Raw genomic sequence first — 18,449 nt, 5'->3', positions numbered from 1 at the left:
AAGGACCTGTTGATGGCATTTTACCATTGCACTGTGGAGAGCGTACTAACTTATGGTCTGTGTGTGTGGTTTGGGAGCTGCACGGCCAGGGAAAAAACAATGCTATCCAGGGTTGTAAAGACTGCGGAGAAAATAATTGGGTGCACTCTTCCCACCTTAGATCAAATCTATGCTGCCAGGTGCCATAAGAAAGTGGCAGAGATAGCACATGATAGTACGCACCCCGGAAATGAACTCTTTCAGCTTCTGCCTTCTGGAAGAAGGTATAGGGTTGTAAAGGCCAGGACTAGCCGCCTGAGAAACAGTTTCTACGCTAATGCAATTCTGGTTCTAAATGCAGCATAGTGTATTTTAAAATGGGGTTTTAGAGCTTTTAGGGGTTTTTGAATGTTTTATGTAGTTTTATGTAGTTTTTATGTAGTTTTATATAGTTTTGTGGTAGTTTTATGTAGTTTTTCAATGGGACAATGACAATAAAGATATCGTAATCGTAGATAACAATGGCTCTCAAAGTGAACCATTCACAGTGGGATCAGGTGTTAAACAGGGTTGTGTTATTGCCTCAACTCTATTCATTATTTTCATTGCCATGATCCTATACTTTGTCAAAGGGAAACTCCCCACAGCAGTAGAAATCATATATCAAACAGATGGAAAGCTCTTCAATCTGAGCAGGCTGAAAGCAAAGAGTAAGGTTACCGTAACTTCCGTCATAGAGCTTCAGTATGCTGATGACAACATAGTGTGTGCACGCTCAGAGGATGACCTCCAAACCATCCTAAATGTCTTCTCAGAAGCTTACAAAAAGCTTGGTCTATAGCTCAGCATCCCAAAAACCAAAGTGCTGCACCAACAAGTACAAAATTACCCCTCTGCAGTGCCACAAATCCAACTCAATGGTGTAACATTGGAAAATGTTGATCACTTCTCCTACTTGGGTAGTTATCTTTCCACAAGGGCCGACATGGATGCCGAAATCCAGCATCACCTAAGCTTTTATGAGTGCGGCTTTATCCCAATTGAAGTGCAGAGTGTTTCAGGACCGGGACATTCGCAGGGTAACCAAAATGCTTGTTTACAAAGCTATTGTACCACCAACCTTACTGTATGCTTGTGAAACATGGACAACTTATAAACGTCATCTCCAACTTCTCGAAAGATTCCATCAACAGTGTCTCTGAAAAATTTTACACATCACTTGGGAAGACAGGCAAACTAATACCAGTGTACTGGAAGAAGCAAAGATCACCAGTGTTGAAGCAATGATTCTTCAACATGAACTTTGTTGGACTGGACATGTTGTGCAGATGCCTGATTATTGTCTTCCAAAGCAACTACTCTATTCCAAACTTTAAAATGGGAAGCGTAATGCTGGTGGTCTACAAAAGAGACAGTTAAAGACTGTCTCAAGGCAGATCTTTAAAAATGTAGTATAAACACTAACAATTGGGAAACACTTGCCTGTGAGTGCTCTAATTGGAGAACAGCCTTTACCAAAGGTGTCATGGACTTTGAAAACACTTGAACTCAGAACGCAAGGGAGAAACGTGCTAAGAGGAAGGTATGCTTGGCAAATCCACACCGTGATCAACTCCCACCTAGAAACCAATGTCCCCACTGTGGAAGGACATGTGGATCCAGAACTGGCCTCCACAGTCACTTATGGACTCATTGTTAAAACCATGTTTATGGAAGACAACATTACTCGGCTATGAGTGATCGAAGAAGAAGAAGAAGAAGAAGAAGAAGAAGAAGAAGAAGAAGAAAAAGTAGGGGGGGACACAATTATTTGCTGGCTTTGAACTTAATGAGAAGCAGCCAGGGGTCAATACAGCATATGGAAAGTGGATAATGTCTTAAGCCAGGGATTTTAACAGGGTCCCCAAACAAATTTCAGCACTGTTAATAAACTACAGCTCCCAGAATTCATGGGGGAAAGCCATGACCATTTAAAGTGGTATCGTTGTTGTTGGCATCCGTCTGTCTCAAGAGACAATGGTGTGTGTCTCTGGGGATGAAGTCAAACTGTGCATTAGCAGCACCAATGTGGTCACATGGTGCAAGCCTGGGCAGTATGTATGGAGGTCCTGGGCAGCTGAGATGGCATACCACTTTAAATGTATACTGAAGATGGGACCTTAGTTACATTCATTACCTTCAGTAGATCTGTTGTAATTAGGACTAGCTTTGGATATAATCTTGAGTCTCTTACCTTGATTGCAACCATGAATTGGAGCAGTAGTGATATGGCATTCCTGCTTTACCTTAAGTGACAAAAGGTCCTGAGATGACATGGGGAGCAGACGGACTAATATGAACTAGCTCTGGAAGCTAATAGGCAAGGGCTGAAAGTATGGTTTTCTTTTGTTTCTCCCCATATCTGGAATTCAAAAGGAAAAAGCAGAGCACAGTAAAAAGACTGCAAGACAGTTCTACCCATATCTACATACAGAAAACTAGACATTGCAATTACTGACATGCCAAAAAAATTATCGGACATCTCCCTCCCTGACCATTCTCCATCAATTACTGAGGTGGTGGGGAATAGTACCTTTGAAACTGCATCAAAGCGAAGAGAAATTTTCAGTGAAATACTCATGGCTGAGATACAGGATTTTTGTTGCAATTACCTTTTATTCCCCCCAAGGTGGGAAAGGTATTTGTGACGGCCCTTTTGTTCATTTTACAAAAAATCTCTGCGGCATTCTTGGATGCATATGCTTCAATTAAGCCCAGAAAGGGAGGGGTGAATCTGGTTTCTCTCAGCTTCTCATTTTTCCAGTTGGAAGAAATTCAGTTTTCCACATTTCCACTTCAGTTTGCCATTAAAAAATAAATAAATGTCCTCATGAAAACTGATCGGCATTTCAGTTTGTTGGATAATTAAACTTTGGGAAGTTATCTTTAAAATGATAACTGTGCATGAAAATGATATAGAACATGTTAACAATGGAATTACCCACAAGCAAATCAGGATGAATGCCAGTAGTGCACGGTCAATGGACTAGGGGGACTAGGCTAGTCCCCTAAATGTTCCCTTGGCATCTCCTTCCCCAAGCCCAGAAGCCTCTCCATGGCTTAGGGAGAGAGGCCCTCTCACCACCTTCCCAAAGGCTGCCCAGCTTTGAGGAGAAGGCATCCTGTCAGAGCCCTGGAATCTCCTTCCCAAAGTCTTGGAAGCTTCTGCCTGTCTTAGGGGGAGAGGCGTGATGCTTGTGCATGTGATATCACACACACCCCTCAATCACCCTCGCAGGCTGGTGCCCCTGGCCATAACAGTTTCCCTATGAGAAAATTCACTGCACACCACAGATGAATGCCTATTCAGGTAGGAGCCCATATCAGAGGCAAGAAACAAGACAAGCAGGGACACAGTTCCATGGTGATAAGTGGGAGCCCCTACTGTGGCACAGGCCTTGAAAGGTCCCTGACAATACTAACCTTAAATGAGGGCTGGCCCACCCATGAATCAGGGTGAGGGAACCCACTTTGGGCATCATGATCCACAGAGGTGGCAGATCAGGCCTCCAAGGAACACATTGCCTCTGACCATCACCGCCACAGTGGTTATGACAGCAGTGGTGTTCTCCTTGGAGGCTTGTTCTGCTGCCACCTCTGTAACCACACAACCATTGTGCTCAGGTGCAGCAACACTACAGTGGCCCTCCTGGGACATGAGGATGTCAGTGCTATGATGGAGTGGGTTATGGGGAGAGGAGGTGGGATGACACAGGCACATTCCTGACTGTTATGAGGAATGAGGAGGCAGGTTGGCAGGGCTTTGCAAGGGCTTTTCCTTGAGGAGAAGCCCTTGCCGTGGCTCATGGCCCCTGCACATCATGCATCCAGGGGAGGCAATGGGGCATTTTGCCTCAGGGGTCAAAACATCTTGGTCCACCTTGCTTCTGATGACAGATTGAGCATCTGGTTTAACACCATTGCAGTTGAACACTGGCCTGGATGGACACTTTCTCTGACCCAACGAAGCTATTCTTATGTTCATACAGGATCCAGTAGGCTGCCAGGCTTTCTTGAAAGAGCTTCGGAAACTTTAAGTTGGAACAGTACATAATCCTACAATTATCCACCTTTTATGGGCTGTGAACAGGGTGCTAAAATGACCAGGGGGAGCCTTTTCTTGCTCACAGGAAGAGCCCAGGGCTCCACATGAGAAAGCTAAGCCTTAGACTTAGACTTTTGGAGGGTTGTCTTTTTTTGTGAAATGGATTTTTTTTTCAAAACAACCTGCAAGGCATTTCACCATCTGGTTTCCTTAGGCTTCAGCAAAGGCATGGCTAGGAATGGAATCATCTAACAGAAAAATATTTATTTTGCTTTTTTTACATTTCATAGTGATTTTACACCACTTGTCTGTTCAGAAAAACCTTATAGTATTTTTAAGCATTTATAAACCACCCAATATTTTATAAATATCAAAGCTTTATTGATGGATAGATCTAATTAAAACAAGAATGCAATTTCAAACCAATAAAACAACAGTGTGAAACATATAAAAGCATTTTAAAAGCAAATAAACAAAGATTCAAAGGATTCAAGGGCATAAAACAGAGTCCAATCTTATGGGTCAGGGAAAGTCTGGGCAAAAATGTAAGTTTGAAGTAACTAATAGATGATGCTTCAAATATGACAGAAAGAAGGGCATTCAAATGGTGACAGCAAAAAATGCCCAGTTTCATGTCACAGCCCTGTGACTACCTTGTACGGTGCAGTTGCCACAAGCAGAACTTCCTCCTAATAACTCAGTAGTGTTGAAGGTTGGTAAAGAGGCAGTGAGTGTTTCAGATAGCATATTTCAGGGTCAGCTTCATTAACATCTACTGGAGTGGGTGATAATGAAGAGAAATTGCGTCAGAGACGTAGCACCAAACACCCAAACTCATCCCCTAAAACCGCTACTGGGCTGCTGCCCTCAGATCCCTTTCATCTTGAAGTAATCTCTCTGGCTGCACCACCAGTCACAATCTTTTGAAAATGAAAACTATTTGAACTCTAGGTTCTAAGATAAACCATTTTGTTTTGTACTTGCATAGCTGAAGAGAGATTTGCAGTTCATACACCAAAAGACTGTTCAATGGTACCAAGATATACCGTATTCAGGAGCAATAAAACAAATTGCATGATTTATTTCCCCATCTTCCAGATGCTGAATCCCACACTGTTCAATTATAATACCCATAAATTTATGAGTTCATGTCATTTATATGCTGCTTAGCTTTAATGCTTCTCTAACATTTCCTTGAAAGCTTTATTAGGCACTGCTCACATGGGAATCTTGTACAGCCATGGCAGATTATGTAAAAGCCACAAGAGAGCACATTGTGAGGGGAGTTCTTTGGTAGTTGACAACTCCAGCAGCATTGAGAAGGTGAACCTTCAGTCAGCATGCTTTCTTAATGTAAAGTGATGGTGGGTTAAATAAGAGGTATGGATCCTCAGGTCTTGACACTTTCCCCAGGTCATAGCCCTCCTCCTGCCAGCCCCCTTGAAGGGTCCTGCTTTGCACCATTAAGTGCTTTTGCCTGACTGCAGTGAGGCTTGAACTATTAATGCCTCTCGGCTGCCTAAATTGGGGTGTGTGTTTGTGCGCATGTGTGCAAACTAGCCTACAGAACAAAGGTAAAATTTGCATTGATTGCTCCACCCACTTTTCAATGATTTTGAAACCTTTTAGGAAGTGAGACAAACAGTGATGACAAGAGTTGAAGTTCTGGGCCTTATTGACAAATTAAAAACTAACAGACCTCCAGGTCCAGATGGCATTCATTGAGAGTTCTTAAGGAACTCAAGTGTGAAATAGTTGATCTTTGAACAAAAATATGTAACTTGTCCCTAAGGTCAGTCCCTGCTTTTGAGGGCTGGAAAGTGTCCGATGCAACATCATTTTTTTAAAAAGGGAGTGGGGATCCTTGAAATGGCAAACTGGTTAGCTTAACATCTGTTCTGGGGAAACCAGCATGGCCGAAGATAAAATAACAAAGCATATGGAAGAGCAAGCCTTGCTGAAGAACAACTCCTATGGCTTTTGCAAGGATACATCCTAGCTAATTAACCTTTTAGAGGTTTGGGGGGGTTAATAATAAGCATGTGGATAGGGGTGACTCAGTAGACATTGCATCAAAACTTTCAAAAAGTGTTTGATAAACTACTTCACCAAAGTTTCTTGAGTAAGATTAGCAATCATAGGATAAGAAGTGAAGTCGTCTCATTGTTCAGTAACTTGTTAAAGAGGAGGAAGTAGGAATAAACGGTCAGTTCTCCCAATGGAGGCAAGCAAGATGTGGGTTCCACCAAGGAACTGGATCAGGATCGGGAGCTTTTAAAATTGTTCATACATGATCTGGTGTAGAAGTGAGCAGTAATGTGGCCACGTTTGCCAATGACACCAATTATTTGCAGTGGTAAAAAACAAACAAATAAAAAATTACCCAAAGCTCTAAAAGGATCTCTCCAAACTGGATGGATGCACTTTGAAACAGCAAATGCAATTCAATGCAAACAACTTTAAAGTAGTGCACATTGGGGCAAAACCTCTCAAGGGGTCTGAACTCATGTGATTGACAAGGAAAGAGACCCTGGGGTCATGGCGGACAGATCGATGAAGATGTCAACCCAATGTGCAGCAGCTGTGAAATATGTGAATTCCATGTTATGGATCATTAGGTCAGGGACTGAGAATGAAACTGCTAGTGTATTCCATTTGTAATACAATGTGAATACCATGCACATTTCTGGTCGCCACACCTCAAACGGAAATTGTAGAGCTGGAAAAAGATTCAGAAAAGGGCTACAAAATGATGATGGGGCTGGGACAACTCCACTATGAAGACAGGGGAGGGAATCTTGGATATAACTTATGGCTGGTCTAGAGAGAGCTAAACTGCAAGCCTTGGTTAGGGTGACATGCCATGCTGAACCATGGTTTGTTCAGTGTGGTGAAGCAGCAAAATGAATGAGGAAGAAAGAAATGGCCACAATATCCTTTCCAGGAGCTCACAAGCTCTTGTGTTTGCACTAAGCCATGGCTTGGCTCAGTGTGATGTGTAGACCGGACCAATGAGAAATACAGCATTGTTTTTATGATGCCACTTTAAGCACCAGGACAAAATCAGACTCTTCTAGAAAGCTTTTGGCAGATATTATGCTTTTTTCATTTTAATGTGGGATGCGGCAACATAGGTAGTTCAATTAGCATTTCCACAAGGTAGCTGGGTTTTTTGGGTGGGGGTATTTTGCATGATAGTGTTTATTTATTGCTGCTTGCAGTTTTAACTGAACTTTTCTATTTTAAAAAGAATAATAATAATAATAATAATAATAGGAAGAGCCATGGCTCAGTGCGAGAAAGCTGTTTACATGCAGAAGCTCCCAAATTCAAATCCTGGCTCTAGGTAGGATTGGGGAAACAGACCTGCCTGAAACCCTGGAGAGCTACTGCCAATCAGTGCAGATAATATTGAGCTAAATGGACCAATGGTACGTTGAAAGGGAAGGCCGCTTCCTATGTTCAAACACACTGAACATCAGAAAAAGAATTCAGTGTTCCCTAGTAACTCCTATGGCACAAAGAATACTTTCTCAGTGAAATAAAGGACTGTAATCCAAACATTTTATTCCCCAGAAAGTGAGCTTTTGTTTTTTTAAGACAGATCCGCATCCCCAACACATTAGGAGTTATGAGATTTCTGATACAAAACACTGAAGATTCCAGGAATTCTCTCTGAGGTGAAATGATTAAGCAGCTTTTTGTTCCTGGTCAACAAACACATTCTGTATGCGAAGTATGTCTTCATTAGGTGATGTGAACATTCTCCTTTCTGGCCTCTCTTTAAAATATTTAAGACACTGACACTCAATATAACCCTCCAATTATAAAGAAAGAATAAAAGCAGGTGGACTGAGCAGGGATGTTAAGAGCCCTGAAATCAAGGTCTTTGTACAATAAAATTATAGGTAAAACACAACTAAAACCTGCAAAACTATTAGAAAACAGATGATAGATAGATAGATAGATAGATAGATAGTAGATGATAGATAGATAGATAGATAGTAGATAGATAGATAGATAGATAGATGATAGATAGATAGATGATAGATAGATAGATACGAGTCAGTGAAACTTAAAATGCATATAGGTAACTAAGTTATCTGTTTGAGTAGGCTTGCTGAAATAAAATAGTTTTCAGTAGACACTGGTCACATTCACACCATGCATTTAAAGCACATGGCTTTCTTCAAATAATTCTGGGAGCTTAGGAACATAAGATCAGTATGCTGGATCAGGCCAATGGTTCATCTAGTTCAGCATCCTGTTCTCACGGTGGCCAACCAGAGGCATTTGGGAAACCTGAGAGCAGAATTCAAGCACAAGAACACTCTCCCTTTCTGTGGTTTCCAGCAACTGGCATTCAGAAGCATTGCTACCACCAACTGCAAAGGCAGAACACAGCTCTCTGCAGGGTAAGCTACACACAGAACTACAATTCTCAGCACCACTAACAAACTACATTTCCCAGCATTCTCTGGGGGAAACCATGTGCTTTAACATCTGTCAATCAGTCTGCAAGGAACATAGTGCCTTTGCTACAGGGTAGCTGGGCATGTCACAAAGCACAGTGCTGATGAGATCCTGGCCACACACCATTTTAATTTGCTTAGAGGCCTAAAAATGGCACTTATACATATATACCTGCGTGTGCATATTTTATGCAAAATCATGCCACAGGGCCTGTACCCCAAGTCTTCTAAGCACCTAGCAAAAATATCTGAACAAGTTATATTCTCAAGATATCTTAGTATCTTGGAGGAAGGGTGGGATAAAAATTGCATAAATTAAATTTTATATGGTAGTAAACGATTTGCTGCAGCTAAAAGAGCTAGAAGCAGTACACATAGCCTTCCTCCATGTCTTCTGCTTACCTGAAAGTAACATAAAGTCATTTTTTATTTATAACTCAGATAATTCCATGCAGTAAGGAAGCAATTGCATGCTCTAGTCTTAGGAGGATATATAAAGCAACAATTCATCCAAGTCCATTTCATCCACAGGTCCTAAAAATATCCAGTCACAAATAAACAAAGCAGTTATTTTGTAAAAGCCAGCCTGTGTTGAAGTAAATCCAACATCACCTAAAGAGGGCAAAGATAAAAGCTCAAACACTTTGGGCTAAAATATGTTGTTGCTGCCATTATTATTATTATTATTATTATTATTATTATTATTATTATAGTTTATTATCTGCCCTACACTCTAAGATTTCAGTAAGGGTTACAACAATTTAAAACTTGACATTAACAACAATTTCAATTTTTAAAAATTACAAAAAATGCATATGTGGCATGCATGATTGGATCATCTGGCCATTACCTCTTACCTTTAAGAGGTTTGTGGTCCAATTTGAGTTGCTTCCAGACTGTCAATATTTCTCAGGTGAGATTCAAGAACATGTGCAATTAAAATGGATTAAAAGCACTCTGTTGCCCTCACGAAACATACATACATATATACAACAAAAATGACCTTTTTGCAGTTTGGAAATTGATGGGGAAATGCACTGAAAAGTGTAGGATGAACGTATGATTAACAGAAAGACATATAACCACCACAAAAGCAAATCATGATGAATGCAGGATTGCTGCTTAATTGCTGTAGTTTCCCTGCAAATAAAATCAGAGCAAATGCTCAATAGAGACCGAAGAGAGTCTAACTTCCTTGTATGCTTTGTGTAAACAACTCAGGGTGAATCTATTTTGGAAAGTATTTTTTGTTATTTATTTATCCATTTAATTTCTATACTGCTCTTCATCTGAGCACGGGTTACAATATAAACACAAAAATGCATAGCATCATATCAAAAACAATATCCACCCCCCCCCCATTTAAAAGGCCATAGATTTTTTTAATTAGTCAAAGGCCTGGGAAAAGAGGACTGTTTTTGTCAGTTGCCTAAGGTGCCAGGCAAGTCTCCCTGGGGAGAGCATTCCACAAGTGGGGAGCCACCACAGAAAAGGCCCGATCTTGTGCTGCCACTCTCTGGACCTCTCATGGAGGGGGCACATGAAGAACGGGCCTCAGATGATGATCGTAGGTTCCAGGTCAGTTCATATGGGGAGAGGCAGGGTTTGAAGTATTACGATCCTGAGCCATTTAAGGCTTTATGGGTCAAAACTCTAGGCTAAGATTGGCATCTTATTCTCAAACCATCATGCCTTGGTGTGCAACCTGGCTGCTGAATTTGGCACCAGCTTAAGATTCTGAAACTTCTTCAGAGGCAGTCCCATGTATAACAGGTTGCAGTAATCTAACCTAGGGGTTACCAGAGCATAGATGACAGAAATTAGGCTATCCCTGTCCAGAAAGAAGCACAGCTTGTCCAACAGCCAAAGCTGATGGAAGGCACTCAAGGCCACCAAGTCCACCTGAGCCTCAAGCGACAGCAATGGATCCCTCAGTTGTGTACCCACTCTTTCAGGAGTGTAACCCTATCATGAGCACGCAAACTTCCATCCATCCTGTCTAACAGTGCCTCCAGTTTTATCTGGATTAGGCTTCAGTTTATTAGCTCTCACCTGCAGATGTAAAAGAGGAATAGAGCTGTGTGTCATTGCATGTTGCTGACAACATACTCCAGAAAACTCAAGATAACCCCACTCAACCTGATTTCCTTTTGAATAAAGATGGAATGAAGCTTTCTTAGAATCCTGAACATCAGGTATAAGGTTGCTAGTGCCAAATAAACAGGTCATCTGCAGGAGTCCTTCACCTGCAGTAGTGCTGGGATATAAGCCTTGCTCACTGCACTATTTTCCAAAGCAAACACAGTGGTACCTCAGGTTACATATGCTTCAGGTTATATATTACATATGCTTCAGGTTACAGACTCCGATAACCCAGAAACAGTGCTTCAGGTTAAGAACTTTGCTTCAGGATGAGAACAGAAATCGTGCTACGGCGGCGCAACAGCAGCAGGAGTCCCCATTAGATAAAGTGGTGCTTCAGGTTAAGAACAGTTTCAGGTTAAATACGGACCTCTGGAACGAATTAAGTACTTAACGCGAGGTACCACTGTATTTCTCAACAGTCATTAATCTTGTGGTGGTGGGAAAATACATGTACCGTATTTTTCGCCCTATAGGACGCACTTTTCCCCCTCCAAAAATGAAGGGGAAATGTATGTGCGTCCTATGGGGCGAATGCAGGCTTCAGGAAGCTATCCCCCCAGCCCGGCAAGCTCCGGGAGCGATGGCGAGGTTGCACGCAACCTCGCTATTGCTCTCGGACCCATTCTGGGGGCTGGGGTCGGGGGAAGCTCGGGCTTCCCCCGCCCCCAGCCCCGCAAGCTCCGGGAGCGATGGCGAAGCTGCGCGCAACTTCGCCATCGCTCTGGGACCCATTCTGGGGGCTGAGGTTGGGGGAAGCTCTGGCTTCACCCGTCCCCAGCCCCGCAAGCTCCGAGAGCGATGGCGAAGCTGCGCGCAACTTCGCCATTGCTCTCGGACTCTCCAGGCTTCGCGCAGCTCTCCGCAAGCGGTGGGAGCCCGGTGCTGGGCTCCCACGGCTTGTGGAGAGTTGCCTGCATGCCGAAGCCTGAGCACGCTGAGCTCAGCGCACCCAGGCTTCAAGCTTCACACAGCTCTCCGCAAGCCGTGGGAGCCCATGCTGGGCTCCCACGGCTTGCAGAGAGCTGCCTGTTCTGGGGGCTGGGGTCCGGGGAAGCTCGGGCTTCCCCCGCCCCAGCCCCGCGCCTGGGGGGGAAAAATAATTTCCCCCCCTTTATTTTCCCCCCAAAAAACTAGGTGCGCCTTATGGGCCGGTGTGTCCTATGGGGCGAAAAATACGGTACCTATAAGGTGTCTTGATTTATTTTTCCACCATGGGGGTAATATCAATTTGGGGTTCATTTAGGTTGGGAAATGCTCAGTCTGAAATGTGTATTTCCAATTGCCTGGAGTCTGGACTATTTGTGGAAATGGGGCAGTGTTGACGCCAGGAAAAGACTTTGGGGGGGGGAGGCAGAAGTCCAAGGCACACCGCCCACTCAGAATATTGCCAAAAAAAGAGGAAACACTTCGCCAAAAAGGAGAGCAAAAGTTGGCATAGATTTGCATGAAAATTGCTTGTATATCAATGCATGTATAGAAATAATTACTATGCTTTCAATATGAAAACAATGCACTGCAGTGGGGCAGACAATAACCAGGAATCCTCCTTGCCTGCTCAGTCTGCTATCTTGGTGCTCACTGTTAGTGGTCAATTTCAAGGTCTCATTTCCGAGAGTTCTTTATCTTTAAGCAGGATTTTGACTGTGGTCCAATATATCTGGAGGGCACTCAGTTAAGGTTACCAGACGTCCCTGGATTTACAAATCAGTCCTCTGATAAATTCCTATTGAAGTTGAAAAGTGTCCCCGGATTCAATGAAAAAAAATCTGGTAAACTTACACTAGGTGGGCAAAGGCTGACGAAGAGAATGCTTTCAAACAGAGGACTATCATCCGATAGCACTTCAAATAGAGAAATAAAGTAGGGCACATAGCTTCCTAACTCCAGTGCCATTCTTCTTCTTGGACTATATGGAGTAAGTGAAGGTACAGTCAAGGATTGACTTGACATTGCAGGAAATTGTGGAGCACTCACTCAGTCTTGGGACTGTCTGCCGCTTCTTGCATAATGACTGTTTCTTGAGTTGTGGTGCTGAAGAGTTGGACTGTAGAGTAGAGCCATCTGTGATCACATGGTACACTGAATTGGTCCGTCTATTGGATGAACTGGGTGTAGACTTGCTTGTCTGAAGCCAGGGTGCAACAAGGGAGGTCTAATGGAGTGTCATGATGTATCTTTTTGTACTGCAAGTGCAGGGAACATTTGTGCCTCCAGATGTTGCTGAACTGCAATTCCCATCAGCCCCAGCAAGCATGGCCAATGGCCAGAGGTGATAGGAGTTGTAGTTCCACAACATCTGGAGGGCCAGAGGTTCCCCACATCTCTCCTACTGGTACTTTTTTGCTGTAAATTGTGGGCATTGAGGCATACCTGCAACCCAATCACCCATGCAAAATAAGTCCTTTTGAATTCATTTAAAAATGCCCCAGACCACAAGACAAACCTAGTTTTTGGAGGAGGAAAACAAGAAAAAAAATATTCTGAATCTCAGAAGCCAGAACAGCAAGAGGGATTGCTGCGCAGTGAAAGCAGCAATCCCTCTTTCTGTTCTGGCTTCTGTGATAGCCGCACAGCCTGCATAAGACGCACACACATTTCCCCTTTTTAGGAGGGAAAAGGTGAGTCTTATAGAGCAAAAAATACGGTAAATCACATTTTACTTTATTACATGCACACATTAAAACTTAATATTTGTATGGTGGTTTCAAATGTTCAGAGCATTCTATGAGCATCATCTAGTTGCAGTTCTTACAACTATCTTGTAAGATTACAGGTAGGTAGCCGTTTTGGTCTGCCATAGTCGAAACAAAATAAAAAAATTCCTTCCAGTAGCACCTTAGAGACCAACTATGTTAGTTATTGGTATAAGCTTTCGTGTGCACACACACTTCTGAAATGTATCTGAAGAAGTGTGCGTGCACACGAAAGCTCATACCAATAACTAACGTAGTTGGTCTCTAAGGAGCTACTGGAAGGATTTTTTTTTAATTTTTTTTTATCTTGTAAGGGTCTCATTCAGCTGGGGGAAATAAAAAAGTATCTTAGGTCTCTGCCCTAGACGTTTATTTGTATTGCTATTAAATTTACCTTGAGTTGTTTTAAAAATAAATTTTAAAAACCTATTTTTACCTGTTTTTATTGTGGGGTTGTAAATCAAATTACAGTGGTACCTCGGGTTGCATATGCTTCAGGTTACATACGCTTCAGGTTACAGACTCCGCTAACCCAGAAATATTACCTCGGATTAATAACTTTGCTTCAGGATGAGAACAGAAATCGTGCTCCTGTGGCACGGCGGCAGCAGGAGGCCCCCATTAGCTAAAGTGGTACCTCAGGTTAAGAACAGTTTCAGGTTAAGAACGGACCTCCGGAACGAATTAAGTACTTAACCCGAGGTACCACTGTAAAACGTATGTGAAAGGCGTCTCCTAAACAAAATAAAAGGTGGGCAGCGTTCGTATTCCCCATATTGCAGATGAAGCATAGAACTGACGGTGAGAGAGAGTGGTTTGCCTAAAGTTCACAGCAGTCGCAAATTTTTAACTGCGGAGGTTCTTATTTGTAGTTTAGGCTCTTAATCTCTATACCACACTCAGACCCATTTGTATCCAGCATCAGACTCTAAAGCTTCTTAGCTTTCCCCATTAGCTGCCTTGAGAACAAACTAGGCTTATGCTCAAGAAAGGATTTGTAAGATGGCAGCCAAGCAACACAGGTTGACCATATGCATATTTAATAAGAAACAAAGCTTTTATGCACTTTTAAAACTACAAAACCCATGATGCAAAAATGAAACACCTTGGTTAGGATTTGTTGCTCCATCTCATTCCTTATTACTAATGAGCATGCCTTGGTCTCTCAGAATAAGCTCAAAGGTACCCTTCATGAATTCAATGATCCCCTGGCAGGTTATTACAGTCCAAGAGGGACGCGGGTGGCGCTGTGGTCTAAACCACTGAGCCTCTTGGGCTTGCTGATCGAAAGATTGGTAGTTTGAATCCCCGCAACCGAATAAGCTCCTGTTGCTCTGTCCCAGCTCTTACCAACCTAGCAGTTTGAAAGCACGCCAGTGCAAGTAGATAAATAGGTACCACTGTTGCGGGAAAGTAAATGGCGTTTCTGTGCACTTCTGTAACGGTGTTCCACTGCGCCAGAAGCGGTTTAGTCATGCTGGCCACATGATCCAGAAAGCTGTCAGTGGATAAACGCCGGCTCCCTTGGCCTGAAAGCAAAGATGAGCACCGCAACCCCACAGTTACCTTTGACTGGACATAACCATCCAGGAGTCCTTTCCCTTTTAAACTTTACAGTCCAAGAAGCACATGTTAATTCCTTTATTTAGTTCTACTCTAAAATTAATTGTTATAGTAAATCAAACACTCTTCTGTTTCGAAAAATACAGGGCTGATGGCTTAATCTCACCCAAATTGTCCATCTTCTGAAATTCCCTTATATTCAAACCCAATATACCTGGGCCCTCATCCATATGGAAAGTGTTAGACTTGTTAAATGACCAACAGGAAATGGCCTTGTGGTTGCATTAAATAGGGTCTTGCTGAATAGTTTGGGAACCTCATGAGCATTAAATAGGGAAATGAAGTTCAATGCAGAAATCAATGATAGACCGTGAACAAACCAACTCAAAGTTTATCAGTGAAGATACAGAAAATGACCCTAAGGCTGAATCACAGATGGTACCAAACTCCCATGCAAATTTCCCTCATTACACTCAAGGTGACTCTGATGTGCTGGAGTAGATGTGGGTTTCTTGATCCTGATTTCCATCTGTGCTGGGAGTGCCAACCAGTCCAAAGATTTTGGTCTGATATAGTGAAAGAGGCATCAGAAAGAGAATGGTCAGGGCAACCCAGCCAGATAGGCAGGGTATAAATAAGAATAAGAATAAGAATACTATCCACCATCATTAAAGAATCTATGCAGATTGCCTGGCAACTTGCATTGCTTTCTTGTTTGAGGGTGATAACATCCAACTAAAATCCAAGGAACTTATTAAAAGAATCATAGTTGGCAGAGACCCCGCAGTCCAACCCCCTGCTGTGCAAGCATCACAATTAAAGAATCTCTGAAAGCTGTCCGTTCAACCTCTGCTTAAAACTCTCCAATGAAGGAGAGTCCACCACCTTCTGAGGCAGTCCATTGCACTAACAGTTCTTACTGTCAGAAAGTTCTTCCCAATGTTTCATTAAATTCTTGTAAATTGTTGCATAATTACACAGCATTGGAAGACGTTGACCGCTGTCACACTAGCCCCCTAGTTACAAAATGTATGGGATTCAGCAATACTAGAGAAACTAACATAGAAATCTAGTTATTAATGAATGTGTAAAATCTGGTAAATTTCAGGCAGTCTGGTGGTTTTTTATTTTATGTTAACACAAATCTTCTGTAAAATACATTACCACCTGCTTCCTTGAATATATGGAAATTGTAGTCAGCTTTAAACCTGGTGCTTTATACTCACTTTGCCTCAGTAAAGTCCTTTTCCCTCCTCCTACCTCTGAAATGCAATATGTTCAATTCTAGTATCAGTACTAGTCTGAATGTGATTTTACTTCCTTCACATGTGGGGAGCCACAGGCCAAGAAGCTGGAGGCATCTACATACCACCGTCTGAGTCCTTCCCAGGCAACACCTCTGATTAACTCTGCTTTGCACCCTGAATGTCTTTGCCTCTCTGCAATATGTCCTTGCGTTGGTGGGGATAGCGAGGGGAGATACTAAGCCTACTGGTGTAGCAGTGTTTCTTAGTGGTTAGAGTGTGGAACTAGGATCTGGGAGACATGGGTTTGATTCCAACCTCGGCCGTTAAGATCACTGGGTGACCCTTAGCCTCTCAGCCTAACCTACCTCCAGAGCCCATGAGGTGAAAAGACTGCCTCAGGCGGAAGGGTCCACAGGGATGGCAGAGCCTGATGTCACCCCCGCCACCCTTGTTTCTGATGTAGATCTTCCCTGATCCCCTTATTCCCTGGCAAGGAGGGAGGGAGGTCCATTTTGGGGTCCAACTCGGATGCCGAAATGTCTTGGGGCCGGCCCTGCCCACCTCACAGGGTTGTTGTGGGGGTATTGAAGAAGAAAGGAGAACCACGGGAAAGTGGCATTTAAATGCAGCAAACAATAAAATGCTGCACGAGGCTAACATTTACATTTGCTGCTCCGGCGAGTTTTGCCTCTGGCCTCGTTTACCACTGGCATGCAGCACTAAGAGAATGCTGCCCGCCGGGGGGTTGAGGAAGGGGAGTGGGGGGTAAGCGGCTCCCCACCGCTCTGACCTTGCGTACTTCACAAGCATGGGGTTACATTCCCGGTGTCTCGAGAGCAATGCACAAGGATCCGGAAAACGTAATGCGACGATAACGTGTACAAGGCAAACAAAAGATAAACAGAACCAAAACACCCGTCACGTGGATCCGGAGAGCACGCCCTCCCTCCCCGCCCCCCCTTCCCCCGCCCAAGGCTGCTTCTTAACCTCGGAGACGAGGGCACTCGAGACCGCAGTGTGGTTGGCGAGCCCGATCGCACCGATTCCCACTCTGGTTCGACGCGCGTGTCCCCTCTTCGGTTCCTCGGCAGCGGCGGCGGCGGCGGCAGCAGTGCGCATGTGCGGGAGTCTGCATTCCATCATGGCGCAGCCGTCTGACTGAGTCTGTTGCTGCTGCTGCTGCGACGCCCCGCAGCGCCGAGCCTGAGGAGGCGGCTGAGGCTTCCCCGGTGCCCGCCGCCCGCCTCCCTGCCAGCGGCTCCTGCCTGCGCCGGTAAGTGGCCGGGTCTTCCCCGCTCCTCTTGGAGGGGGCTCCAGGGGTCTGCCGGGCCGCCAGGGTGGGGCTTGCGGAGGGGTCGGGTGGGTTGGAAGCCGGGGTGTCCCTTGAGTTTGGGGGGCTGCTGGGAGGCGAGGAAGGGGTTGGTGTGGGTCGGGGGGCACACTCTCCGCTTCACACGCGAGGAAGTCCTCATCCCCTCCACCCCAGCACCACCGACACTGCCAGCGCCTCATTCCCAGCTGATCTCCCCGGCACGGATTCTTAGTCTTCCGTGACTGCCAATGTAACAGAAACAAGTAAAAAAAAAAAAGCATTCTCCCGCCCTCCTTGCTCCAAAGAGGCTGCTTTTCTCCTCGGAAGGTCATCTCCGCTTGCAGCCTCCCAAGTTTTTAATCCCGTTGCAAACCTTTGCATCACACACCTTTGCATTGCACACACACACACACCAGTCCCTGCAGGTCATCTCTTGCATTCCTTAGTCCAGCTTTCAGTTTGCAACCCACCCCGTTCTAAGAGGACCACCACTATCTTAATTTTTTTAAAAAAAGGACACTCTTTTCTCTCAAGCTGTTTCCCCCACGCCACACACACCCGGCACCCATGTCCACTCCAGTCATCTTAAAACACTTTGCCAACAACCCCCAAACCCACTTTCACCTTCCCAGGTTCTCCCAGGTGGAAGTGTGGTGGGTGGGACTGTCACCGGTTTGCGGAAACGGGGAGTTTGCTGCGAAGGGGTTTGCGGGGTGGGCGGAGAAGAATGGATTCTGAGGAAATCGGGAGACTGAAGTTGGTGGTTGGTGATTCTGATGGTCTTTGGAGTATTGGATGTTTAAAGGGCCACACGACACAGGTGTGTTGTGACTTGGATGTAGGAGTCTTGGATAAGGATATAGGAGATTTTTTGGGGGGGAGCGGTGTGTCTCTGTGTGTGAATACAGTGGAGCTTTAGGTGGTGAAATTGAAGGAAGATTGGAAGTTGTGAGA

The 18,449-nt window shown here is 44.2% G+C and overlaps 2 protein-coding genes across 4 annotated transcripts in view; one reads left to right on the top strand and one right to left on the bottom strand.

Annotated features, from left to right (window-relative positions):
- Positions 1-4,777: 4,777 nt before the first annotated feature.
- Positions 4,778-17,736, bottom strand: LOC128406904 (proline-rich proteoglycan 2-like). The gene is made up of 2 exons (XM_053374771.1): positions 17,171-17,736; positions 4,778-4,835 (listed from the first exon to the last, which is right to left on the bottom strand). Exons 1-2 carry the CDS (start codon positions 17,693-17,695, stop codon positions 4,800-4,802), a joined length of 561 nt encoding a protein of 186 aa, XP_053230746.1. The 5' UTR covers positions 17,696-17,736; the 3' UTR covers positions 4,778-4,799.
- FNDC3A (fibronectin type III domain containing 3A) overlaps positions 17,349-18,449 on the top strand; it is a 53,382-nt gene continuing 52,281 nt past the window's right edge. For 2 of the 3 annotated variants that reach the window (XM_053374756.1, XM_053374755.1), the window contains exon 1: positions 17,349-17,456. The gene's annotated coding sequence lies outside the window, so the exon portion shown is untranslated. The remainder of the gene's footprint in view (positions 17,457-18,449) is intronic. The other variant, XM_053374757.1, reaches the window with a different exon arrangement.

Source organism: Podarcis raffonei, chromosome Z (genome assembly GCF_027172205.1).
Source record: "Podarcis raffonei isolate rPodRaf1 chromosome Z, rPodRaf1.pri, whole genome shotgun sequence".
NCBI lineage: Eukaryota > Metazoa > Chordata > Lepidosauria > Squamata > Lacertidae > Podarcis > Podarcis raffonei.
The sequence above is the reverse complement of the archived record's forward strand: the minus strand, read 5'-3'. Positions and strand labels throughout refer to the sequence as shown.